At 45.6% G+C, this 27,038-nt stretch overlaps 1 protein-coding gene across 1 annotated transcript; it reads right to left on the bottom strand.

The window, feature by feature from the left end:
- Positions 1–1,522: 1,522 nt before the first annotated feature.
- On the bottom strand, positions 1,523–27,038 carry LOC309547967 (SET domain-containing protein 4-like; the record flags this gene model as incomplete). The annotated part of the gene is made up of 7 exons (XM_082247960.1): positions 1,523–1,720; positions 9,108–9,231; positions 11,343–11,423; positions 20,128–20,209; positions 23,521–23,695; positions 25,135–25,564; positions 26,908–27,038. The coding sequence occupies 7 exons, from the start codon at positions 27,036–27,038 to the stop codon at positions 1,589–1,591; spliced, it is 1,155 nt and encodes a 384-aa protein (XP_082104086.1). The 3' UTR covers positions 1,523–1,588.

Genomic DNA, 27,038 nt, shown 5'->3' with positions numbered 1-27,038 from the left:
TTGGAGTAAACTACATACCTGTTTTTTCGTCGGACCCATGAAAATTCCGGACCCTCGTCACTTCCGGTGAGGCTACGTCATAACCCAGCTGATGCGAGCCCCGGTGCGCATGCGCACAAGGCATTTTAAAGGTCCGATGAAATTCTAAGACTTACGAGCAGCTGACCTGGAGGAGGAGGGGCTGAGGTGGGACGCACAGACCACTGCGGGATAATGTTACAACACCGCCGCTTCATAGAGCAAGGAACATGTTGCAGAGCTGACTTAGAGGAGGCGGGAAGGAAGTGAATACTCATACTAAATAGTAATGATAAAAAAAAAAAAAAAAATAATAAGAAATACTAAACATTTTTTATCATTACTATTTAGTATGAGTATTCACTTCCTTCCCGCCTCCTCTAAGTCAGCTCTGCAACATGTTCCTTGCTCTATGAAGTGGCGGTGTTGTAACATTATCCCGCAGTGGTCTGTGCGTCCCACCTCAGCCCCTCCTCCTCTCAGTCAGCTGTTCGTAAGTCTTAGAATTTCATCGGACCTTGAAAATGCCTTGTGCGCATGCGCACCGGGGCTCGCAGCAGCTGGTGGTGACGGAGCGTCCCCGGAAGTGACGAGGGTCCGGAATTTTCACAGGTCCGACTAAATTTTAGAACACCGGCACTATTGAACTCTGTTCTGCTGCTGAGAAATGGTCTATCAAAGACCACTGGCAAACCGACACTAAAGTGGAACTAAAGTCTAAAAATAAAAAAAACTTATGAGCAGGCAGGCTCTTTATTGCAGAAGAGACATGCAATGTGCCTTCTGCAATAATAAAAAAATACCTGCTTGCTCACAGTCTTCCTTAAAATGTACACTGAGGTGCGAATGCACAGAAGTTGCATCATCTCACAACAGCCAATCAAGACAGCCGAAGACCTGGCATCCAGAAGAAGCAAGGGAGACGATGCAAACACTGGCAAGGGACCCTGCGAACGTTGGACTGTTGGAGGGGAGGTAAGTATTGCGGACTTTTTTCCATTTTAAAGAAATGTAAATCTGCTTGGTCACCTGCGGCGCTTACTGATTCTTCTGTAAACTCCATGCATTACACGAAATAGTAATGATGGGGGAGGTTGGCAGGAAAAAACAGGGAACAAGAAGATTGACACTCCCAGAAGTGTCAGTTCCCCAGCAGTGATCATTTGACGACTTCTCCGGATGGAAGTAAATATTCGGTTTCTTCTTTACAGGTATGTGGTTTGCTCAAGTACTTTACTTATTTGACCTGGTGTCTTTAAGTTACATCTGTAGAATTGATCTGTCCAGGGTCAAGAGGGAAATTATTTCTTCCATTGTAGGAATAAATTGACAGCTGCCTCCCTTTATTTAACTTTGCCCTTTTCTGGAACAACAGTAATGGCATTAGATCTAACATAAATAAAACTTGATGGGCATTGGCCTTTTTCACTCTTCTTTGCTTTGTTTCTATGTAGTGCAGCCCCCAACATAAAAATAGTTACATCTACATTTAAAGTTAAGGTATGCTTAAAAAGGGTGAGAGTCTGCTGTAAAACATGTGCTTATGTAAACATCACATACAGACACAGATCTATGGTGACAGAAAGTCCCTGTTCTGTAGAAGGTTGTCTGAACTTTGCAGAATTCTCAGTGCTTCCAGTCGTAATTCTTCCACTAAGGCAAGATGAGGATTTGTTGTGTGTTCTTTTTTCCAAGCAGAGATCTGGAAAAAAAAAAAAAAAAAAAATATATATATATATATATATATATATATATATATATATACACACACACACACACACACTATATATATATATATATATATATATACAGTATATATATATATATATATATATATATATACACACACATACAGTATCTCACAAAAGTGAGTACACCCCTCACACTTTTGCAAATATTTTATTATATCTTTTCATGTGACAACACTAACGAAATGACACTTTGCTACAATGTAAAGTAGTGAGTATACAGCTTGTATAACAGTAAATAAATTTAAAAAAAAAATTTGCTGTCCCCTCAAAATAACTCAACACACAGCCATTAATGTCTAAACCGCTGGTGACAAAAGTGAGTACACCCCTAAGTTAAAATGTCCAAATTGGGGCCAAGGTGTCAATATTTTGTGTGGCCACCATTATTTTCCAGCACTGCTTTAACCCTCTTGGGCATGGAGTTCACCAGAGCTTCACAGGTTGCCACTGGAGTCCTCTTCCACTCCTCCATGACGACATCACAGAGCTGGTGGATGTTAGAGACCTTGCGCTCCTCCACCTTCCATTTGAGGATGCCCCACAGATGCTCAATAGGGTTTAGGTCTGGAGACATGCTTGGCCAGTCCATCACCTTTACCCTCAGCTTCTTTAGCAAGGCAGTGGTTGTCTTGGAGGTGTGTTTGGGGTCGTTATGTTGGAATACTGCCCTGCGGCCCAGTCTCTAAAGGGGGGAAATCATGCTCTGCTTCAGTATGTCACAGTACATGTTGGTATTCATGGTTCCCTCAATGAACTGTAGCTCCCCAGTGCCGGCAGCACTCATGCCCCCAGACCATGACACTCCCACCACCATGCTTGACTGTAGGCAAGACACACTTTTCTTTGTATTCCTTGTCTGGTTGCCGCCACACACGCTTGACACCATCTGAACCAAATAAATTTATCTTGGTTTCATCAGACTACAGGATATGGTTCCAGTAATCCATGTCCTTAGTCTGCTTGTCTCCAGCAAACTGTTTGCGGGCTTTCTTGTGCATCATCTTTAGAAGAGGCTTCCTTCTGGGATGACAGCTATGCAGACCAATTTGATGCAGTGTGCAGCGTATGGTCTGAGCACTGACAGGCTGACCTCCCACCCCTTCAACCTCTGCAGAAATGCTGGCAGCACTCATACATCTATTTCCCAAAGAAAACCTCTGGATATGACGCTGAGCACGTGCACTCAACTTCTTTGGTCGACCATGGCGAGGCCTGTTCTGAGTGGAACCTGTCCTGGTAAAGCACTGTATGGTCTTGGCTGTGCTGCAGCTCAGTTTCAGGGTCTTGGCAGTCTTCTTATAGCCTAGGCCATCTTTAAGTAGAGCAAAAAATATTTTTTTCAGATCCTCAGAGAGTTCTTTGCCAGGAGGTGCCATGTTGAACTTCCAGTGACCAGTATGAGAGAGTGAGAGCGATAGCACCAAATTTAACACACTTGCTCCCCATTCACACCTGAGACCTTGTAACACTAACGAGTCACATGACACCGGGGGAGGGAAAATGACTAATTGGGCCCAATTTGGACATTTTCACTTAGGGGTGTACTCACGTTTGTTGCCAGCGGTTTAGACATTAATGGCTGCGTGTTGAGTTATGTTGAGGGGACAGCAAATTTACACTGTTATATAAGCTGTACACTCACTACTTTACATTGTAGCAAAGTGTCATTTCTTCAATATTTTCACATGAAGAGATATAATAAAATATTTACAAAAATGTGAGGGGTGTACTCACTTTTGTGAGATACTATATATATATATATTTTTTTTTTAAATACGCACATATATAATACACGCAATATACAGAGATTGCTTTCCCCTGAAAACTGAAGGTGCACTTTAAAGCTAAAGTTTAATCTGTTTGTATTCTGTATTTCCTGGTTCATCCTTTTCCCCTCATAAACATTAAAATGAAATTATTAAAGGATTAGTTCACCTTTGGGAACATGTTACATGTTCCACCAGTTTTTAGGGTGGAACAATTAACATGTTCCCGCTCCTACAGCTGCTCCCTGATTACCCCCTCCCTGTGACAGCAGGCTGGGGATTTTCTCCCCACATCCGCTGTCACTATTTGAAAAGAGCTCTGTGAATGAACTACAAGTACAGACACAGCTTTTGAAGCTGACGGCTTGTATTTTTAAATGAACCACCAAAGTAGTTAATTGATTCTTCCTGTCATTGTGTAGCTGCCTGCTCATATGAGATGCGAGCAGACAGCTTACACTGACAGTCTGCAGGAGCCCTGCATTGCACCCACGACCTGCTGATCTCGGGGGTGATGCTTTCCAGGCTCCTACAAAAAAAAAAAAAATAGAAAATGCACATTTTTTTACCAGCAAAATATTGTGCCATTGTTTATTTTAAAGGTGAATTTATCCTTTAAATAAAACCTTTCTGGTTTCTTTACATACCTTATCTTAGACCCAGTGACATCATCACAGGGTCTCTGTGCTTTTCTCAACAACACAAGCAGGTGAGTGGGGGCAAGCAAGGTGCTGTACATAGCTCCCTAAAACATCACAGCACATCGCAGAAATGTATGAAGCACATACATCATTGAAACACATTTCTCGCACAATTTAAAATGCTGTCTAACGTTTTCAGAACACCCTGATGAAGTACACTTTACTACATTTGTCCTATAATTAATTCCTCCCAGCCCTGAGCAAAGCCACCAGTTCAAATATTTACCTTCCTCCTTTATCTAGCGATCTTTGCTGTGTGGCCCTGTCCAACCTTTCCAGTGAAAGTGTCCCTGCTTCCTCTTACTGCGCATATGTCCTGTGGTCCCATTCATTCCTATACAGTTTGGCAAGAACTGTTTGATAAGTCCAAAAAAACCCCGTTGATCATGTCAGAACTCCAGAGCTCACCTGTGTCCTTCCCACACTTCTTGTGCTATCACAAAGAGCCCTCCTAGTTCTTTTCATGGACTATGGCAGTTGGTCGTCAAATTGTGGCCCTTTGCTAGCCTTTGTCTGGCTCTTGGGGAACTATTCCTCCCACTGATAAAAAGTACCATTAATCCAGGTGACACAAACAGTGGGGCATAATTCCTGCCACTGACACCAATGATAAGGCACTATTTTCCACGCTGACGCAAACGATGGAGCACTTCTCCTTCCAATGATACCAACGATGGAGCACTATTCCTCCCACTAATACCAATTATAAGGCACCATTCCTCCCACTGATATCAATAATGAGGCACTATTCCTCCCACTGATATCAATGATGGGGCACTATTCCTCCCGCTGATATCAATAATGGGGCACTATTCCTCCCGCTGATATCAATAATGGGGCACTATTCCTCCCGCTGATATCAATAATGGGGCACTATTCCTCCCACTGATATCAATAATGGGGCACTATTCCTCCCGGTGATATCAATAATGGGGCACTACTTCTCCCACTGATATCAATAATGGGGCACTATTCCTCCCACTGATATCAATAATGGGGCACCATTCCTCCCACTGATATCAATGATGAGGCACTATTCTTCCCACTGATATCAATGATGGGGCACTATTCCTCCCACTGATATCAATGATGGGGCACTATTCCTCCCACTGATATCAATGATGGGGCACTATTCCTCCCACTGATACCAATGATGGGGCACTATTCCTCCTACTGATATCAATGATGGGGCACTATTTCTCTCACTGACGCCATCGATGGGGCACTATTCCTCCCACTGATATCAATGATGGGGCACTATTCCTCCCACTGATATCAATAATGGGGCACTATTCCTCCCACTGATATCAATGATGGGGCACTATTTCTCTCACTGACGCCATCGATGGGGCACTATTCCTCCCACTGATATCAATGATGGGGCACTATTCCTCCCACTGATATCAATGATGGGGCACTATTCCTCCCACTGATATCAATAATGGGGCACTATTCCTCCCACTGATATCAATAATGGGGCACTATTCTTCCCACTGATATCAATAATGGGGAACTATTCCTCCCACTGATATCAATGATGGGGCACTATTCCTCCCACTGATATCAATGATGGGGCACTATTCCTCCCACTGATATCAATGATGGGGCACTATTCCTCCCACTGATATCAATAATGGGGCACTATTCTTCCCACTGATATCAATGATGGGGCACTATTCCTCCCACTGATATCAATAATGGGGCACTATTCTTCCCACTGATATCAATAATGGGGAACTATTCCTCCCACTGATATCAATAATGGGGAACTATTCCTCCCACTGATATCAATGATGGGGCACTATTCCTCCCACTGATATCAATGATGGGGCACTATTTCTCCCACTGACGCCATCGATGGGGCACTTCTCCTTCCAATGATACCAACAATGGAGCACTATTCCTCCCACTTAAACCAATTATAAGGCACCATTCCTCCCACTGATATCAATGATGGGGCTCTTTTTCTTCCACTAATACCAATTATGGTGGACTATTTATCCTCCTCCTGACCAAAGGTGTTGTGCAATTATTCACTCCCACTGTGCACCAACTCTGAGGCATTGTTTATTCCCACTGAATCCAGGACATTTTTTTTTCTACCACCAGTGGGCACAATCTGGCCCCCCTAAAGTCTGGAGGATAGTAAAGTGGTCCTTTGTTTAGAAGGTTTGGAGACTCCTGGACTATAGAATGACTAGCCTTTATGTTGTAGAGTATGTAAATCAAAAATAATCAGCGCAAGCCCACATTCAACAGAAAAAAGAATCAATCAAGATTCTTGTGCACAAGGCTGCAAACAATCAGTGCCAAACACAAAAACACCTGTGAAAACTTAAAGAAAATAATATTGCTGCGCCAAGTCTTTCATTGGAGATAAATAAATAAATATGTTTGGTGTACAAAATGTTATCACAATAACTCTAAATCAGTCCATCAACTGTGATACTAAAGTGATAAATCAATTTCTGAGCCATGATTATAAAATCAATAATATTAATAGTCCCAATCCTCAGTGAAAATAGTGACTGAAAGAAAAATCAAAAAATCTTCATCCACAAATGTGATCAAAAGTGCTGCATGCTTCACTCCTGGTGCTCCTAGTGACAGATTAGCAGCTCACCTTAGGAACAGACTCCTGAGAGTCAATACACACTCTGGAATAATCACTGCAGTCTGGTTTGCCTTCCCATCACCGCCTCCTGATAGTCCCTCCAGGTTTATATGGCATCGGTGTGGAAAAAATAAAAGCAAGAGCTAGTGCTCTCTGATTTTAAGGCTATTTATTAAATCATAAATGGTGAAATCGCACTTACATTTCAAAGCACTTCAGCAGTGCGGACTTATCATAGCATCAAACGCTGCCTGTGGTCTCCGGGAATCGACGTGATGACGTGCAGGCTCCTCCCCCGTACGCGTTGCGTCATAGACTTCGTCAGCGGGCTGATTTGATTTATCACTTTAGTATCACAGTTGATGGACTGATTTAGAGTTATTGTGATAACATTTTGTACACCAAACATATTTATTTATTTATCTCCAATGAAAGACTTGGCGCAGCAATATTATTTTCTTTATGTTGTAGAGGTCTGAGAATTGGAGTGATTGAGTAGTTTAGCAAGACAATGGATAGGGCTGACACCACTCAGTCCACAAAAATGTTGTGTGTTGTCAGACCACAAGGGCAAAAAGCTGAGTGGATTTCTAGAAGACTTTAACCCCTTCCTGCTGACTATATGCTGATATGTGACAGCACAGTGGTCAGGCTTTAACATCAGGTTTTTTTTGTTCTGGGAATGCAATTACTCTGTGCCCCCAGCACTGTTACCAAGCTGCCACTGACAGCTCCAGGTCACTGTTTGAGCCTCTGGCATTAAGAGCCTTTTCACACTGAGGCGCTTGAAAACTGTCCATACAGAGCTGCGTGCTTTTGCAGCACTTTTGCTGCACCTTTGAGGCGTTAGTGATGTGCTGTTTTTAAGGAGACATGACTCAAAAACTGCTTCAAGAACCATTTTAAGGTGCTTTTGAAGCGCTTTCTATCCATTTCAATGGATAGGGGCGTTATTGAGGTGTTTTTTTTAGTGCTCCAAACATGCATCAAAGATGCTGCTTGCAGGATTTTTTGCACCGCCCCACCAGTGCACCACCCCAGTGTAAAAGCATTCATTGATTTTAATAGGAATAGGTTTTCGTGAGCTTTTCTGGCGCTTTTTTTTAGCACCAAACTGCTTCAAAATCGTCTCAGTGTGAAAGGGCTCTTAAATACACTTAAAGGGGAGGACCCCATCGGCAGCAAGAGGTTAAAGGGATAAAACAAGGTAAAATATGCATTCATCACATTGATGTACTGCATGTTTTTTTTGTTTTTTTACCTTCACATATGTTTTAAATACCTTAAGGCTTCTTTCACACGGTCCGCCTCCGTAGGCGGATCCATGCTGCTCAGCGGGGGATCGATACAGAGATCCCCGCTGAGCAGGCAGGTGACATCTCCCTCTCTGCTCTGTGTGCGGAGAGGGAGGTGTCAGAGCCCCATGCACCTCTATGGGGGAATTGGATGAGAACAGACCGCCTGTCCGCTCTCATCCGATGCCATCTGATCCCCTGGACAGAAGGAAAATAGGGTTTCCATCTGTCTGGATTCACGGACAGGATCGGATGCGGATGGCAGCGGGTGTCAGCGGACATGTCACCGCTGACATCCGCTGCCCCATAGGGATGCATGGGGGATCCGATCAGACCTGCCTAAAAAACTGACAGACGGATCTGATCGGATCACTCATGTGAAAGGACCCTATGGGGTTGATTTACTAAAACTGCAGAGTGTAAAATCTGGTGCAGCTGTGCACAGAAACTAATTAGCTTCCAATTTTATTTATTTTTTGTCTTTTTTTGTCAAAGCTGAATTGAATAAGCTGAAGTTAGAAACTGATTGGCTACAATGCAGCGCTGCACCAGATTTGCACTCATCAGTTTTAGTAAATCAATCCGTATGATATTTAAAAAAAGGAAAAAGAGCTGCAGCATTTACACTTGTTTTCGCTACTGAAAATGGACTGCTTTCTCTTTATAGACACAAGTGCTCAGTTGAGCGTCTCATGTTTGTTTCCTGATTATCGGGAGACGTTGGATCTTAGCAATGCTAAATCCATCATCATTAGAAAAAACAGCTGCAGTACCTGTGCCATCTTCTGTCCTCATTCACAGCATTTTACTTTTCACTGCAGTACAAATACTCTTAAGGCAGTCCAACAGATTCACTAAACGCCATGCTGATAAACAGAAGGGTTAACATTTTAGGCCATACTTTCAGGAAGCCAAACGCCACTTAAAGCCGATCGCTGTATTCCAGTATCTGCCTGACTCACCTTCTGTAGAGCCCATGAAGTCTGCTCTAGTAAGTGCTGGCAAATCTTCCTCACAAGTTCCATGCAGCTTTGCTCGTTGGACTCCGACATAAAACTTCCCAGAAGAACTTTTTTCCAGTATGTGCTAAAACAACACAGAGATTATAGTCTCCAAAACGATACTAAAAGCTTGCAGTGGAAAGAAAAACAGGCTGGTTTCATAGTTCATTTTCTATTTACTGCAAAACGCATCCCTTAATTTTACCTTCCTGTAAAATGTAATGGATTACAGAATAAAGGCTCTTTCAAATGGGCAGCCAGAGGGACAGTAAAACAAAAAAAAGAGTTGAGCCATGGTTTTTCTGTCCCCCAATCATTCAGGTAAAATCTACTATGGCAACCAAAATGACTAACTACCTGTAAAAAATGTTTAAACGCAGGCAACTGAGAGATACAATGAGGGAGAGTTACTAAAACTGGTGCACACAGAATCTAGTGCAGCTGTGCATAGTAACCAATCAGCTTTTAGATTTTATTGTTAATACCTAAGGCCCCTTTCACACGAGCGATCCGATAAGATCTGCCTGTCAGTTTTTTAGGCGGATCTGATTGGATGCTTAATGCATCCGTATGGGGGAGCGGATGTCAGCGGAGACATGTCCGCTGACACCCGCTGCCATCCACATCCGATCCTGTCCGTGAAATCCGGACGGATGGAAACCCTATTTTCCATCCGTCCAGGGGATCGGATGAAAGCGGATAAGCGGTCCACTCTTATCCGATTTCCCCATAGAGATGCATGGGGCTCTGACACCTCCCTCTCCGCACACAGAGCAGAGAGGGAGCTGTCACCTTCTGCTCAGCGGGGATCTGTGTTTACGATCCCATGCTGAGCAGCACGGATCCACCTACGGAGGCGGACCGTGTGAAAGAGCCCTAACTGAACAAGCTGAAGTTAGAAGCTGATTGGTTATTATGCACAGCTGCACCAGATTCTGTGTGCACCAGTTTTAGGCTGGTTTCACACAGGCTTTCCCCGATCAGGTCCACCTATCAGTTTTGCAGAGGGACCTGATTTGGACGCTACAGTCTCCCCTATGGAGCGGCAGAGGTCAGCAAACACATGTCCGCTGCCATCCGATCCTGTCCGCAAAAAACAGTGGATCAGATCGGATGACAGTCGGATGAGAACGGACAGGCAGTCCATTTCCACCGATCACCCCATAGAGGAGCGTGGGGCTGTCTCCGTGTCCATTCGGCATAGCAGAGAGGACACTGACATGTCATCCATCTGCCGAGCATGTAAATGCAGACAATGGACATGCCCGTGTGAAACCAGCCTTCGTAAATCTCCCCTAGTGGCCTACATTGCTTTGACAATCCTTATCATTTTGTGATTTTATAAAGCAATGCACAAAATGATGGCACTATATAAATCCTGTGTAATTATGATTTTAATCTCGGGAACAAATTGTTTTACTGGCACATAGTTTAGCTATAAATGACCAAATAAAATAGCGAACTAAGCCTTTAAATATTTTCATTCTCTAATGAATTAGAAATATGTAAATCTTGAGATGAATTTCGTACACTGGTATACATACAAAAATAATAATAAAATTATATATATATATTTCTTAGGGGTCGATCAATTATCAGCAATTCCAATGTATCAGGGGCCGATATGCACTTTCCCCGATATATCGGAATCGGCCCCTGAGGTTACCGATATTGCCGATATTTCGGGAAAGTGCTTGTACCGGAGTGATGCCTGCAGCTAGAGGCATCACCCCGGTACCGGCGTCCATAGCCAACGGTCGGCTGTCTTGTAATGAAAACCGTTGTGGCTCGCCCGGGTCTCCCGTCCCACGGGGAGACCCGGGCAACCATCCTGCATGGCCACCGAAGACCCGATCAAAGCCGCATTTAGCTCTGATCGGGTCTCAATTTAAAAACCCAGAAGTGATGTCATGACATCACTTCTGGGTACTTGGCCCCAAATTTAAAAAAATGACAGCATTCAAAACAGCCAAAGTTGGCGTTTTGAATGCTTTTAAGTGCAAAGGAGGGGTTTGGGTTTTTTTAGATCCCCAGATCCCTCCACAACAGTACCTGTCAAGAAAAAAAAAAAAATTTAATGTACAAAAATATCGGCCAATACCGATATATAATGGCCAAAATATGGGTATCGGCTTTAAATATCGATATCGGTCGATCACTAATATATATATATATATTGTTGAAAGAGCAACTTACAATTCTTCAGAAGCTAGACACAGCAGTCTGAGAGCTGTTAGAAGCTTCCAGGAGGGCCCATCCTGTCCAAATGTCAAATTTCTAAAATAAAACATAATTAGAATAATTTTTTAACATATGCTTTTCCACCCTATGACATTACATAGCAATTATTTTCAGTGGACTAATTATAAAAAAAACAAAAAACGGAATTTTGTAAAATCTTACCTGTAAAATTCCTTTCTCTGAGTCCTCCGACAGTCGCCGCCTCTTCATATTCGTCACATATGGGGTATTAGACTTTGCTCCGAAGGAGTAGCTAGGCAACAGAATATGTTAACAATAAAGCTTTAACATATCCCACCCTCAAGGGGTGGTCCCCTCAGTCAATACCCTCCTACTTCCTGCAACCATATCTCAGTTTTAGTGGAATAGCAGTAGAGTATACATTCAAACCCCAAAAGAGGGGCGGGGGCGGCGACTGTCGGAGGACTCAGAGAAAGGAATTTTACAGGTAAGATTTTACAAAAATTCCGTTTTCTCTTACGTCCTCCGACAGTCGCCGCCTCTTCATATTCGTCACATATGGGGACGTCCCAAAGCAGTGCAAACATGAGGGGTGGGAAACGCATCCGCGCCGAAAGGCAACGCAGTCTCCACATCAAAGAAAGGAACCTTACCAAAGGAAGGAAACCAGCTGGGCAACAGCAAAAACAAGTGCTCAACAGGAGCAACAACCCAGGAAAAGACAAAAAAACCAGGGGATACAAAAAACTATCCCAACAGCCAGGAGTCCCCAACAAGGGACCCTATGGAACAGCCGCACTAAGAACCTTGCGGCCAAAGGAAGCATCCGCCGATGCCTGAACATCTACTTTGTAGAATTTTGTGAAAGTGTGTACGGTCGACCAAGTCGCCGCCTTACACACCTGGGCTACAGAAGCCCCATGACGGCAGGCCCAAGACGTACTCAGTGATCTAGTAGAGTGCGCCTTCACAGGCACAGGGGGAACCTTCCCCTGCAAGGCATAGGCCTGTTCAATGGTCTGCCTGATCCATTTGGCAATGGTAGAGGCGGAAGCCGCCATGCCCTTCCGAGGACCCTCTGGAAGAACAAACAAGGAGTCAGTCTTACGAAAAGACTCAGTCGATTTAAGGTAAACCCTTATCGCCCGAACAACATCCAGAGAGTGCAATCTCACCTCCTTCGGATGTTTAGGCTTCGTGCACAACGAAGGCAAAACAATATCCTCGTTAAGATGGAATTCCGAAACTCGTTTCGGTAGAAAAGAAGGATTAGGTCGCAAGACCACCTTATCCAAATGAACAACCAGGTACGGAGACTTGCAGGACAAAGCCGCCAGTTCCGACACTCTGCGAGCCGAAGTGATCGCCACCAAAAAGGCGACCTTTTTGGACAACATAGACAACGAGATCTCCCTGATCTGTTCAAAAGGAGCACGTTGTAACACAGATAGAACGAGATTCAAGTCCCAAGGGGGCAAAGGATCCCTCCTAGGAGGAACCAGATGCCGCACACCCTGAATAAAAGTGCCAACCAAGGAGTTGGAAGCCACGGGACGTTGAAACAGAACGGCCAGCGCCGACACCTGACCCTTAATCGTAGCCAGCGCCAAACGCTGATCGACACCCGTCTGAAGGAAAGACAGCACACGGGAAACCGAGTACGTGCGGGGTGAAAACCCCCTGGACTCACACCAGGCAAAATAGGCCTTCCAAGTACGGTAATAAACCTTCCCCGAGGAAGACTTCCTCGCGTTGATCAAAGTATGAACGACCTCTGGAGAGAGACCCTTCTCCTTCAGGACCTCGGTCTCAACAGCCAGGCCGTCAAAGCCAGCGACTGTAAAGCAGGATGGTAAATCGGTCCTTGAGACAGTAGATCGTCTCGAAGAGGCAGACGCCAAGGAGCGTCGACCGCCAGATTCACGAGGTCTGCGTACCAGGACCGGCGAGGCCAGTCCGGTGCCACAAGAATCACCGTGCTGCGTTCCGAGTGCAACCTGCGAAGGAACCTGGACAGCAACTGAATCGGTGGAAACGCGTACATCAGCCGGTACTGATGCCACGGGGCCACTAACGCGTCCGACGCGTCTGCCCGAGGGTCGCGCGTCCTTGCCACGAACCTCTTCACCTTGTAGTTGAGGCGAGACGCGAACAGGTCCACATCTGGAAGACCCCACTTCGCGCACAACATCTGGAAGACAGCCGGGTGGAGAGACCAATCCCCCTGATCCAGGGTCTGGCGACTCAGATAGTCCGCCTGCCAGGTCTCCACTCCCGGAATGTGAACCGCCGTTATCGCCGGGACATGAGTCTCGGCCCAAGACAGAATGTCGGCCACTTCTCGAGCCGCTCGGGCACTCCTGGTGCCCCCTTGGTGGTTGATGTAGGCCACCGCCGTGGCATTGTCCGTCTGCACCCGAACCGGGCAGCCCTGCAGCCGGTCCGTCCAGCGATGAAGACAGAGCCTTATCGCACGCAATTCCAGAATGTTGATCGGAAGGGAAGACTCCCCCTCCGACCAGGTCCCCTGGGCGGACAGAATGCCCAGAACACCACCCCAGCCCGACAGGCTGGCGTCCGTGGTGATTATCGTCCACGAGATCGGACGAAACGACTTGCCCCCGGACACCAACGGGGACTGGAGCCACCACAGAAGGTTTTCCCTGGTGCGATGACTCAACGAGATCTGAAGATCCAGAGATTGAGGTCGCCCGTCCCACCTGGACAGGATCTCCGCTTGGAGACCCCGCGTGTGAAACTGCGCGAAAGGAATCGCCTCGAAGGCCGAGACCATCAATCCCAGACATCTCATACCCGTCCGCAGAGACGAGTGTGGAACGTCCCTGAGGGACCTGACTTCCTCCTGAAGAGTCCTGAGTTTGTCTTCCGGCAGGAAGACCTTCGCCTGCACCGAGTCCAGTATCATTCCCAGATAGGGGAGACGAACCGACGGACTCAGTGTCGACTTTGGAGCATTTATCGTCCAACCGAACTCCTGCAGAGTTTGCATTGTGACAGACAGGTCCTTCTCCAGACCCTGTCTGGTCGCAGACCGAACCAGAATGTCGTCCAGATACCCCAGGACAGAAATGCCCTGGGCTCTCAATAATGCCAGAACCGGTGCAAGCACCTTGGTGAAGACCCGCGGAGCCGAGGCGAGCCCAAAGGGCAACGCCACAAACTGGTAGTGATCCTCCGCAATGGCAAATCGAAGGTACCTCTGATGACCCTCGAATATGGGGATGTGAAGGTACGCATCCGTCAAATCGATGGAGGCCATGAATTCCCCCGGAACCAGGGCAGCCACCACCGAGCGCAGGGATTCCATGCGGAACTTGCGAACCCGCACAGAGCGGTTCAGAGCTTTCAAGTCCAGAATCGGACGAACCTTGCCCTCCTTCCTGGGCACGGTGAACAGATTGGAATAAAACCCCCGAAATCTGTCCCGATGAGGCACCGGAACCACCACTCCCTGAGCCCTCAGGTCCCGCACCGCCAGGTGCAGATCCCGCAGGCGCTCTGGAGACAGTTGAAGATTTGAGGGAAAAAATCTGCTCTCCGGCCGAGAGAGAAACTCGATCTTCTAACCAGATCGAACGATTTCCAGAACCCATCTGTCCCTCACACGGGCCAACCAGGGCTGAAGAAAACCGAGCAAGCGTCCCCCCACCCCAAAACTGGGTGAGGGCGCCCCTGCAGGCCGAACTGTTATGGGCCGCAGGTCCGGATTGACCGGACTTCTGTTTCCCAGACCAGGGCTTCTTCTGAGAGCCTTGGCCCTTGAACGGTTTGCCCTTGTAGTGCGGCCGAAAGGCACGAAAGGACCCCTGAGGGGGCCGAAAATGAGCATGCTTCTTCCCAGAAGCCCCCTTAGCCTTGGGGAAATGGGGCAAGAGAGTGCTCTTACCCCCGGTAATCCCCTTAATCAACACATCCAGGGACTCCCCAAAAAGGCGAGACCCATCATAAGGCAGATTGGCTAAGGTTTTACGTGAAGATTGGTCCACCGACCAACATTTCAACCAAACCAGGCGGCGAGACAACACCGCCACGCTGTGCACACGCGCAGCCAACGGAATCAGGTCCAGGTCCGCATCACACAGATACATGACACCCTGGTGGATCTGATCCACCATATCCAGGGTCGCCGCCGAGGCCGAATCGGCCACTAGGACGCGCCTAAGCATCTGCGTCCAACTTGCGATCGCCTGGGCCGCCATGAGAGAAGCAAACAGAGCCTTAAGCATAGAACCCGTAACAGAATAAGTATGACGGGCAAGAGACTCCAGTCTCCTATCCGTGGCATCACGGAAAACAGGGGATCCCTCTGCAGGGATCGCAGTGGCTTTGTTCAAAACCGCAATAGCATGATCCACTGGCGGAGGCACACACCACCGTTCATCAGTGGCAGGCGAGAAAGGATAACGCAGCTTAAATTTACTTGGTACCGCAAAAGGCTTGCGCAAATCGCGCCATTGGTCCTTAACAGCGCGCTGAAAATCAGCATTGCAGGGAAAAACCTGCGGCGTCCTGCGTTTTCTCTGCGTCCCATAAGCCGCCAAGGCAGCTGGGGGACACACCTCGTCCTGCAAACGTAGCGTCTGCTTAATGGAAGCAATCAACTCATCCATGATTGCAAGCTCTTCAGGCGAGCCAGGGGGAGAATTATCAACCCCCTCAACTTCAGCCTCTACCTCAGACCCCACTAGATCAAGAGAGGAGCGGGACCCCGATAGGGAGGTCCCCGCCAGAACAGCCCCATCACCTTCACCCTCAGAATCAGAGGACAGAGCAACTCTGGGCCGTTTTGTAGATTGAGCAGCCACCAGCATTTGCACCTGTGCAGCAAGGCCAGCCACAATAGTGGCTAAATCCCCCCCTGGGGGGGAAACAGCGGTCCCCTGGCTTTCCACCAATACTGTGGGAAACTTGCCCTCCTGAGAATCCATTGCCCCTGTATGCCAGACAACCAAGGGTTAACTGCCCCCTAACAGCAAGCGCGGCAAGCGCAGCCCACCGCACCACACTCAGGCACAATGAGACCCCCACAGGGAATATACAGACTGAATACAGGCAATGGAACACAGGAATAGAAGGATAAAACCTGAGGAGACTCCGCTGCTGCTGCTGCCTCGATCGGTGCTTCCAGGAGAGAGGAAGTGATGCTGCCAGGGCGCTCTATGTAAGCCTATGGAGGCTACAAGAAAATGGCCGCCGTGCATGTAAACCATGCGGCCGGAGCGGGCGCCGGTAAAATGGCGTCGTTTGGCGCCGAAATCGCCGCTCCACAGTGCATAAAATCACACACAATATTATCCCATTATATGGATACATGTTAGATCGCCGCAGCGATCGCTGTATATGCCCCAACATGCCATTAAAAACATGCCCCACAGCACACAGCTCCTCACACTGCCCAGCCTGACATACTCAGTGTCATACAGCTCCCCCCCCCCCTTGCAGCCCACAGCATGCAGCCGAGAGATAGGGAGACAAGCAGTGTGATTAAAGGCAGGTTACACAGTCCCAGACTGAGACCCCCCCCAGACAGACAGGTCCCCACATAGATACACTTACCTCACATGGCGTGGGGAACCCGCACAGGCGAACAAGCCGCTGCACATGAGGCAGGGAGAGTCGCAATTCAAGACGCACACAATGGCGGTTCAGAAACCGCACAGCGTCCGGTGAGGTAGCCACCTCACCAATCATCCCTGCACCGAACAGGGATGGGTCGTTCACTGTGCCAGGAGCGTTACCTGGCCGAACGCTCGATGGCAGACTGGGAAGCCACTGACCCACGACCTGCGACCAGGGGGATCAGCCCGAGACCCAGTCCGCATGATCCTCTTCGTCCGAAGAACTAACTAATGCTGACAAAAATAACAGCTAAGTAAAGGTAGAGAGAAAACTCAAACAAAATATCAAAAAGAAGAAAGAGTCTGGGACAAAAAGTCCCAGCACAGAGAGAGCCAGCCACTCCTGACAAGCTAGACATTAAAACTGAGATATGGTTGCAGGAAGTAGGAGGGTATTGACTGAGGGGACCACCCCTTGAGGGTGGGATATGTTAAAGCTTTATTGTTAACATATTCTGTTGCCTAGCTACTCCTTCGGAGCAAAGTCTAATACCCCATATGTGACGAATATGAAGAGGCGGCGACTGTCGGAGGACGTAAGAGAAAAAATCCTTCATACAAATCAGTAGGACATCAGCTTCCTGATGATGTCAGATTGACGAAACGTGCGTAGAGGCGGAACATCCAGCTTGCCATTTCCGGTCCCAAACATCCGGTTGGTGGAAAGCTCACCGCTTCCAGGACACGAGCAAAGCTGCAGCAATTCCAATACTAACACAGGTGGGTTGTGTCTGTGCCAATTTAGGCACCTTTTAATGTGACCATTATTTTAAACACTTGTTCATATTTTTGCTAAATAAACATACTACACTATATAGTACTATATTTTGGTTTCTATGGTGAAGTGAAGACGACAACTTCACCTTTTGTAAGCAAGAGGAATACTTTAAAGCAAAACTGTCTGGCCATATTTAAAGGGTCTAGTATGACTGATGGAGTGGATACCCGTTAAAAATGATAAGAAAAGAATTTAAAGAGACAAGCGCAAAGTGACCTTCTTTTTAACTAATGAGGTCATTGTGTTCCGGTGAGTTATTTATTCACATGAGCACATTGGGTGTGAAGTAATATTCCTCGGTGAAAGCACATTTAGTGGAATACACTAGAAAAAATGTATCATATTTCATGGACATTATTATTATGGACACTATTATATAGAATTTGTTTATAGTGCCACAACTAATTGTGTTTTATTTTTTACATAGTATTTTTTAACATTTTATTAACATATTTTGGTATATGAATTTTCATGTTGGGGTTTACAGTAAATTCATCACTATAATAGCGCCCCCTAAATATGTAATTTCACAATTTTCCCTCTCAACAGCTACATACGGTATACTCACCTTTGTTTCACTCCCCTACCACTCTAGAAACAAAGAGAAATACACAGTGCTTTAGGTAAAGGGGAGCACGAGATTCCTTTGCCTCCTGCATAAAAGGGAGGGTGATTGAGGATTGGCCTAGCACTATCACATGGTCATGACAAATCAGGACTTGAAGTTTAGGTTGACTTCCTCTCTTTGTTGCCAGAGACATAACAAAATGGCACGGAAGAAAAGGGAGTATGTTCTGTTGGGAATGTTAGAAGTGAAACTTTTATGTATTTTTTTTTTGCTCATTTAAAGTGGTTCTAAAGTCTTAAAAAGGAGCTCCACCAAAAAAAGGGAAGCTCCACTTGTCTGCACCCCCCCCCCCCCTGCTACATTTGGCATCTATTGAGGGGGAGGCGGAGAGAAGGGTACCTGTAAAAACCAGGTACCTGCTCCCCCCATCCCCCTAAAAAGGTGCCAAGTGTAGCAGCGGAGGAGGAGACGCGGCAGACAAGCAGAGCTTTCTCTTTAGTATGAAGCTCCTGAAGGCTTTAGAACCACTTTAAATTAGCAAAAAATAAATAAAAGTTTCACTTATCTTTCTACATTCCCAATAGAACATACTCCCTTTCCCTTTTCCCCTTTTCTCCGGTGCCACTTCCACCTAAGTTCATCGCAAACTGTTCAGCCCCCTCCTCCTTCCCCCGCAGACGGCCCTTTCACAAAGTGCAGCACGCTTCGCGCATGCACAGTAGAAGACCTGCTGTGAAGCCACAAGGCTTCACTGCCGGTTTCCCTTAAGCCTCGTACACACGCACCGATTGTTGGCCGACCGATCGGCCGTCTTTTGTCCAGTGTTGTTGTGTTGGTTGAAATGTGCTCTAGACTGCACACAAATTTTTTCGGTCAACAACATCCAACTTCAGAAGTGATGTCATGTGCTGGTTTACTTTCCATGTGTTTTTTCTTCTCTGAGCATGCCCAGTCTTGCTCATCTGATTTTTGTCTGCCGAAATCTGCACTGACTGACGAACAATCGGCCGTTCTGTTGACGGCCAACAAAAATTTTATAGCATGCACACCAGATTTTGTTCGGCCGAAAAGTCGCAGTCGGTTGTCGGAATCATCATACTAACAAGCCGACAATCAAAAATTCACGGCCAACAATCGGTACGTGTTTACGAGGCTTTAGTCTGGATGGCAGTGCCAGCACTTAATAGCTGATTGAAAAATCAGCTCAGGTGAGGACACCGCTGGGTTCCTGGACAGGGAAGTGCCCTAATATATAAGTACCTGAAATAAATAAATAAATAATATTAAAAGTCAGCAGCTACAGTATTTGTGACTTTTATTTTTTCTGAAGGACCCTGGAGCTCCTCTAAGTTTTTTTTTTACCCAAATGCCTTCCTTGCATTAAGATAAAAAAATCTTCTGTTGCAAAGGGTCCCCCCCAGACCCCCGTAAACTTACCTGAACCCGATCATGATCCAGAGATGTGCATGTGAGCAGCGGCTCTCCCGGCTGTGTCCGTCCCAACTGGGCATATTGTTAGCCAACTACCCTGGCTCCTGTGAATCATACCCTATGAGGAGGAAGTCAATTAACACAGACATGGCAGCTTGGGAGTAAGCCTGCACGAGTGAACCCATAGAAAGCGGCTTTCAATGGGGGAACTTGGCAGGGGGGAGCGGGGGATCTGAGGTGTGTTGGGACTGCTATATGCTAAACCACTACACAGAGTGTAAGCACAATTGTTATTTTAATTTTAAAAAAGAAACCTTTGAAATCACTTTAATTTCAATGCAACCAGCAAAACACTCAACTTACTCTAAAAATCTATTTTCCTTTAGTAGTGACCATTTCTTCTGTAGCTGTTTGTCTGTGCAAGATAAATACTGGAGGATGACATCTACAAATAGTGGAGAACAACACAACACTGTCAGAACAGTTAGAAAATATGGTCAAAAGAAAATTTGTATATCTGCAGCAACCAATTCGATTCCTGCTGTCAGACCGGGAAATTTGTAGCACCCAGTTAGTGTCACCCCCTCGACAGGACTGTAATGCCCCCATCAAGGATTACTGTTTGGTTTTTGCATATATTCAATCAGGGCCTGGATGAAGAGCAAACCAAAGCATAGATGGTTTAAATTTCAGCAGGGATGGGCCAAATTTCAATCCATGTATGGCTGTAACTGTTCATAAGAAGTCAATTGATAGAGCGACTTCTGTGAAACGGGAATATTGGAAAACTTTTTTCGATCAGCGACTGCAACCAGTTGGCTGCAGTTGCAGATTATAGTATTCTGACAGCAGAGGAGTCCCACTATCAGAATACAATGTCACAGCGATGAGGATTCCTCCATCCATCTCCCTTTGTGTGGATGGAAGAATCTGTTGATAAAAAAAAGGGTCATCTATGGCCAGCATAAGCCCTTTAAATACTTGGGCTGCAAAGTGGCACAAGGAGTATGCATGCCTCCTCTTCAAGCCAGCAACCAACCTGACCCCTGATCCTACAGCAAATACAAGAAAATGCAAAACCTGGGTAAATGTATGCAACTACACAAAGGCTATATGATGGCAGTGAAGGATGTCTGTAGGGAAATATGTATTCTTGGAACAATAAAAAAATGGATAGAGGAGAAGGGTGCATTTTGGCCTTTTTGCCTTGGATGCTGAAGGATCTTGTCCTAGCACTGCATCCTATGGCCACTTACAGTAATCTCCTGACTGGATATACAGTTACTCTTTAACTTATGAGGACTGTGTGCCTGCAGGCTGCAACTTAAAGGCAAATGTCAGATGTCACACCTGTGTGCTGTCTATGTTCTGCTAGCTAAAGACTGTTTGGTTTGGGTTGCTTTGAATAACTTTTCATTTACGGAACCTCAAGTTTTTCTGTTGTCATTCTGCAATATACAGGCACATAGATAAAAAAAAATGTACAGTATGGCTGCCATCAACACAAGCTATGACAGCTAATGAGAGAAAGGGTCTGTCCTTTCAACTACAAAGCCTGGCGCATTATCTCAATAACTATTTATTGTAAAAAATGTGTAAATAAATCTCACAGACGATACGACTGACAAAGCGTATCAAGATAACACAACTGTTCAATCCACTCAATGTACTCCTGAGCTTGGGGTGACATCACCTAGGATCCAAATGGCTTACTTGTTTTAAGGGCAGTACCCTCTTCCTCAGAGCCAAATATGAAGAAGAGGGTACTGCCCTAGAAATGTGTAATGGCACTTTTCCACTGCAAGTACCGGCTCGGCTCTACTCGGCCCTGCTTGGCCCGGTTTGCTTTTCCACTGCTGGTACCGCATGGTACGGTGTTGGAGCGGTTCGGTACGGTTTGGTATGGTTTGCTTTTCTACTAAAGTAGTACTAAAGTTAAGTGGGTGGGATAACAACGATTCTCTGACCAATCAGTGGCTAGTAGTGACTGCATGCAAAGGATTGTGGGATATGGTACCGGTATGGTACCTCTTGGGACCACAATCGAGTTGGTACTGTTTTAGAGAGCCGTACCATTCGGTTCCATATAGTGGAAAAGCGCCGCCGTACCGTACCGAACTGTTCCTACACCGTACAATGCGGTACCAGCAGTGGAAAAGCACAAAAGCGAGCCGAACCGTTCGGTTCCATGCAGTGGAAAAGCACCATAAGCCATTTGGATCCCAAGTGATGTCCTCCCAAGCTCAGGAGTACATTGAGTGGATGAAACAGTTGTGTTATCTTGATATGATTTGTCAGTCGTATCGTCTGTGAGAAGATTTATTTACACATTTTTTTACAATAAATGGGTATTGAGATAATGTGCTAGGCAGGTACCCTTTTTTTTTCTTGTGTTTTTATAGTTTCTATTGGGACACCCCCACTCTGCCAAATGGATGTGTGCCAAGTACTGGCATTAGACCACCACACGCTGGAGATGTTATATTTTGTCCTTTCAAATAGGGGTCAGATTAGGGTATCCCTGGTTAGCTAGGTTGACCTGAGCAGTTTTAATAAGAGGAAGACTATGCAAAAATTCCTGGGCAATGGTGGCCAAAGTTTGCCTCACAATGAGAATAAAGTTACATATTTTATTCCTTGAAATCAAAAGGAGGCACAAGGTGATGATTCACAGATGGCCTGTAGGAACACAGAACTGATGTGAGTACAAGTTAATTTAAAATAATAAAGGATAAAGCATGTTATCCTTGCTAGAGTTTAGTTTATGGTAAAGGTAAAGACGCGGTTCTGGGCCTAGGCTGCTGCCTCTCTGCTCAGGATAGTCAAATCGCTCAGCTGATGAACAACATCTGGGTGTGTGGTTATAAGCCCCTAGTACAAACTTCCGTCTATTTTGAAATCCGTTTAAAATCTTTATTTGTTAGGGACATATGATACAACCAACGCATTTTGGTGGGGGACTTTCCTCTTTAAGATTTGTAGAACAATTTGCAATACACTCAGTTGGAAATACTATAGATCCGGTCTTGAGGCTGGGTTGTCCTAAAAGCATGCTGACCCTGATTCAGTTTAAGGCTTTCTATATTATTTAATACTGAATGTATTATTAATCGTTATGCAAGCCCCAAGGAAGGGGAAGTCCTTTACCACAAAAAGCACTGGCTGTATCTGATGTTTCAAACAAATAAAGCTTTTAAGCAAATTTCAAGTGAGACAGAAGTTTGTACTAGGTGCTCCTAGCCAAGCACCCAGAATTTACAGATGGGCAGAGAACCAGGCACAATCAGCAAACCTATACGCTATTCAAAGTAGGCCATATGGCAGATATAAAAACAGGCTGGGAATCTGTAAATTGCACTGGGAAAACAGGAAGGTGATTGGCAACTCCAGGTCACAATTACATTAGCCTGTAGTTTTTGTAAACCAGTGACAATATGGGGTGGATTTACTGAAGGCAAATTGACTGTGCACCTTGCAAGTGCAGTTACAGTTTTTTTTCCCCAGAGCTTAGTGAATGTGGTGAAGCTGCATTTTGTAAAGAATACCCAATCAGGTGCAAGGAAAAAAATGAATTTTTGCTTGTACATGATAAAATGATGGAAATTAACAGAGCTTTACCACATTCATAAAGCTCAGGGGAAAATCAGTGCAACTGCACTTGCAAAGTTCAGAGTCTATTTGTCTTTAGTAAATCCACCATCCTGTGTTGTTTTTTTTTTTTTTGGCCAGATGATCCAGCCCTTAGCATACACTTACCTGGAGTCACATAGACACTCTGATGGGGATTGTTAGCTGCCACAAATCCGTATTCTAGCAGAAGTCGCTGATTATCATGGGGTCCATAGCAAATAAACACTTGGTCATACTTCCTATACTGCACTTTAGTCCTAATCTCATAATGTCGAGTCTCCTCATTAAATGCGGCTTCCACCTGAATGGAACAAATTATAGAAAGTAAATGAAGTACCTTTGCCTGTCACAAAAGCTGGACGTTCATCCATAATAGGGAGGTTTGGAAGTTTGCCCTCCTTCTCCCGTAACAGGGTATCATCTCATATGCGAGGCTCAAAAAAAGACTAAGGGCTCTTTCACACGGCCGCTTCGCTTGTCCGCAAATCATCCTATTTTTTTGCAGATGATTTGCGGAGTCAAATGTAAGTCAATGGCATTGCGGATGTCAGCGGAATACCATCCGCTGACATCCGATTTTCTTCCTTTCAGTTCTGTTCCGTTTTTTGGAACGGAACGGAACCCTATTTTTTCATCCGTTCAAAAACCGGAAAGGAAGGAAAATCGGATGTCAGCGGTGTCATCCGCTGACATCCGCAATGCCATAGACTTACATTAGGTCCGCATATCATCCGCAAACGGATGGGATGATATGCAGACATATGGAGTGGATGACACAAATGTCATCCGCTCCGTGAAAAAAAAAAAAGTCCCGCAGCGGAGAAGAAATCCGGAGCGGCCGTGTGAAAGAAGCCTAACTGTAATGAGCAAAGAATAAGTACTGTAAAGAAAACTGCCACTTTTCAGACCTGTATCTGCCCATGTGTAAGTATAGGTGTCAGTCAAATGGAGTTTGTCCATGCTCTGCACATGTACACATTATAGGTCCAGCCACACTGGCAATGACATCAGCTGAAATCATCTTTATTGTTCCAAACAAAGATACAGAAAGTCCACCCAGATACTCCACACTCTAACTTTCACCCAGACAAGGCTTAGTCATAGAGGTCTATGACTAAGCCCTATCTGGGTAAAATGTATTAGCTGACGATCAGGGAGGATCTCTGTGCCTTTTGTACAGAATATTAAAGTTGATTTCAGCTGAGGTCATTGGAGGTAAGGGCAGACTCTTTTTTAAAATGTGCAAAGCCCATGAAATTAGATTTTAGTTTACTGAGTACAGATGATTTCTGGGTGGTCATGGTGCTCTTATATATCATGACTGCTCTTTGAACTTGCATGAAAGGGAACGGTCGCCCTCCCATGACGTCATCATTAAAAAAGTGCTCTTTTTGCTTCCTTGAATTAGGAAAGGTGTATAAGGACCTTGTCTGTCTCTGGCTGTGTTTAATGACCCCTAAACAGAAAGCAGGGCAGCGCTCCTGTCTGCTGGATTTAGGACTCACTAAATAGTGAATGTGTTACTGTTCAGATGCTTTGCATTGCGCTCAGCAAAACAGTCAATGAGCACAAAAGGCAGCGGTTGGGGAGTGGGGCACTTTAGCCCCCCAGTCAAAATAGACATGGTTTGGTACCCTGCAAACACCAGTTTAGATCTATCCTTAAAGTGTGTGATATGCCTACTGGGTAAACCAGAACCAATGGCTGGTATACAAGCTGTTGAAATATACGGGATCCTACCTGCACACCAGGGCTGTGATTCAGCAGATCTAAGAATGGTGCCAATGCATACACATCCTGTTCAGAAGAAAAGCAGTCTCTCTGTGCATGTTTCATAAACACAGTACGAGTGTTGACTGTGCACCAGGCCCAGCGCACGGCATCATAAGTCAGGATGCCTTCGGCATTCTCCTGAAACAACGACTGCAGTGATCTGAAGAACGACACATGGGAAGAGTAGATCTCCTGAACAATGCTCCTCTGCTGCTTAGCTTTCTGTTTGACAGGTTCTGGAAGGAGCATCACTATTTCTGGATCCCAATAAACTGGGCAGTCATAACTGCTGGGTAATACGTCTAGATATGGTTTCCACAGAGACCGGTCACCCGCGTATCTCTCTGTGACTAAGAAAGTGCACAACGCCAACAAAGGGGAGACAGGAGGGTGCCACCTAAGCATAATGACAAAATATTCAGTAAACATGTAATTATTTGATAATTGCAGCTAAAAATGTACTTTTGAGTAAAGCCATCCATAGTGCTAGAAGGCATAGCAATAGCGGGCACGAGGAAAGAAAATTTGCTGTACGATGGCAGAAGGGAGGGGGGTAGTAGAGCTCCAGGCTGCAGTGAATCCCGGACCCATTTACAGATTAGGTTTGGAATCAAGGAGCTCCTCAGGCTGCCGCACCCTGCCTTACATTTTGACAGGCTGGATGCTGCACATAGAAAAATAGAAAAGAAGGAGCACCTGGTGTCCATAAAATGTGAATTGGAAGGTAGGTTAAAAGGTGTTTATTGAAAGTAGCAACAAGTACATTAAGCCAAAGCATTTCAGGACTCCCCCTTCTTAAGGGCTGTTGCTGCATGCTATTAAATGGGAAAAAGTTAAGAGGCCAGATAAAAAATTTGTGGTTGCAACCACAGCTGTCATTCTGTCAGTCTGCTCTCTGATGCCACGCAAATATATATTCGGCTTGAGAACTTTTTCCCATTTATTAGCATGCAACACAAGCTCTGAAACACGCTGGCTTGATGTACTTGTTGCTACTTTTTCTTTTTCTTTCTTTGAATTTGCATTTTTGTGGACATCGGGAGCTTCTTCCTTCCAACTTTTACAACCATAAGGCCCCGCCAAGAAGGCAGCAGCCCAAACCCCAAAAGTTTTTTTTGCCATTATCAATTACTGGGCACAACCTGCTGGAGAAACCCCTTCCTACTTGCCCAAACAACCACCCACCCATGACCAGGGACTGATCCAGTCAGTCCAGCGTGGTCTCCAGCACAAACGGGATGCTACATGTGTCCCTCCTGGGTGCAGTAAAACACCAGGAGGGACACACAGCTGCTGGATGACCCCATGTGGAAGGTGCCTAAGACTCTTGCAGTAAAGGGATTTAAGAAAGTGTATGGGGCAGATGATGGAAAGAGGGTAAAGCAGAAGAAAAGGCCAAACAATAAACCTACTTTAAAATGATGGTTCCCATTAACCTGCATACGTTTTAAAATAAATTGCTACATAAATGTCTTTTTTTTTAAGTTTTTCTATGCAGACATGTAGCCTTAAAGCTCCGACTCCTCTGAGCAAATGTGCAGCCAGACAACTTATAGAAAAGTGATGTCACGTGTCGGCATCCACTGCTCTAGGAGTTGTGGATGAAGAGAGAGTTCACTCCCATAAGCTGCAGCCGCACATTTTCACTGAGGAGGTGGAGCTTTGCACATTGGAAAACTGAAATGTCACATTTTCAAGGATTTTTAAAAAAAACAGCAGACCTGCCATTATAATACCAACCTTCTGATATAATCACCAAGGTAGCTTTCCAGGACCGTGTCGGTGGTAAGCAGACAGGACTCTGGCAAGGAAATGATCAGATCTCCTGGCTGAGAAAAGACAAAGAGATTGGCTGAGATTGTATAAGCCAT

This window comes from Pelophylax lessonae, assembly GCF_965119305.1.
Source record: "Pelophylax lessonae genome assembly, chromosome: 2".
NCBI lineage: Eukaryota > Metazoa > Chordata > Amphibia > Anura > Ranidae > Pelophylax > Pelophylax lessonae.
Note: the sequence above shows the minus strand (reverse complement) of the source record. Positions and strands in the feature narration are given on the sequence as shown.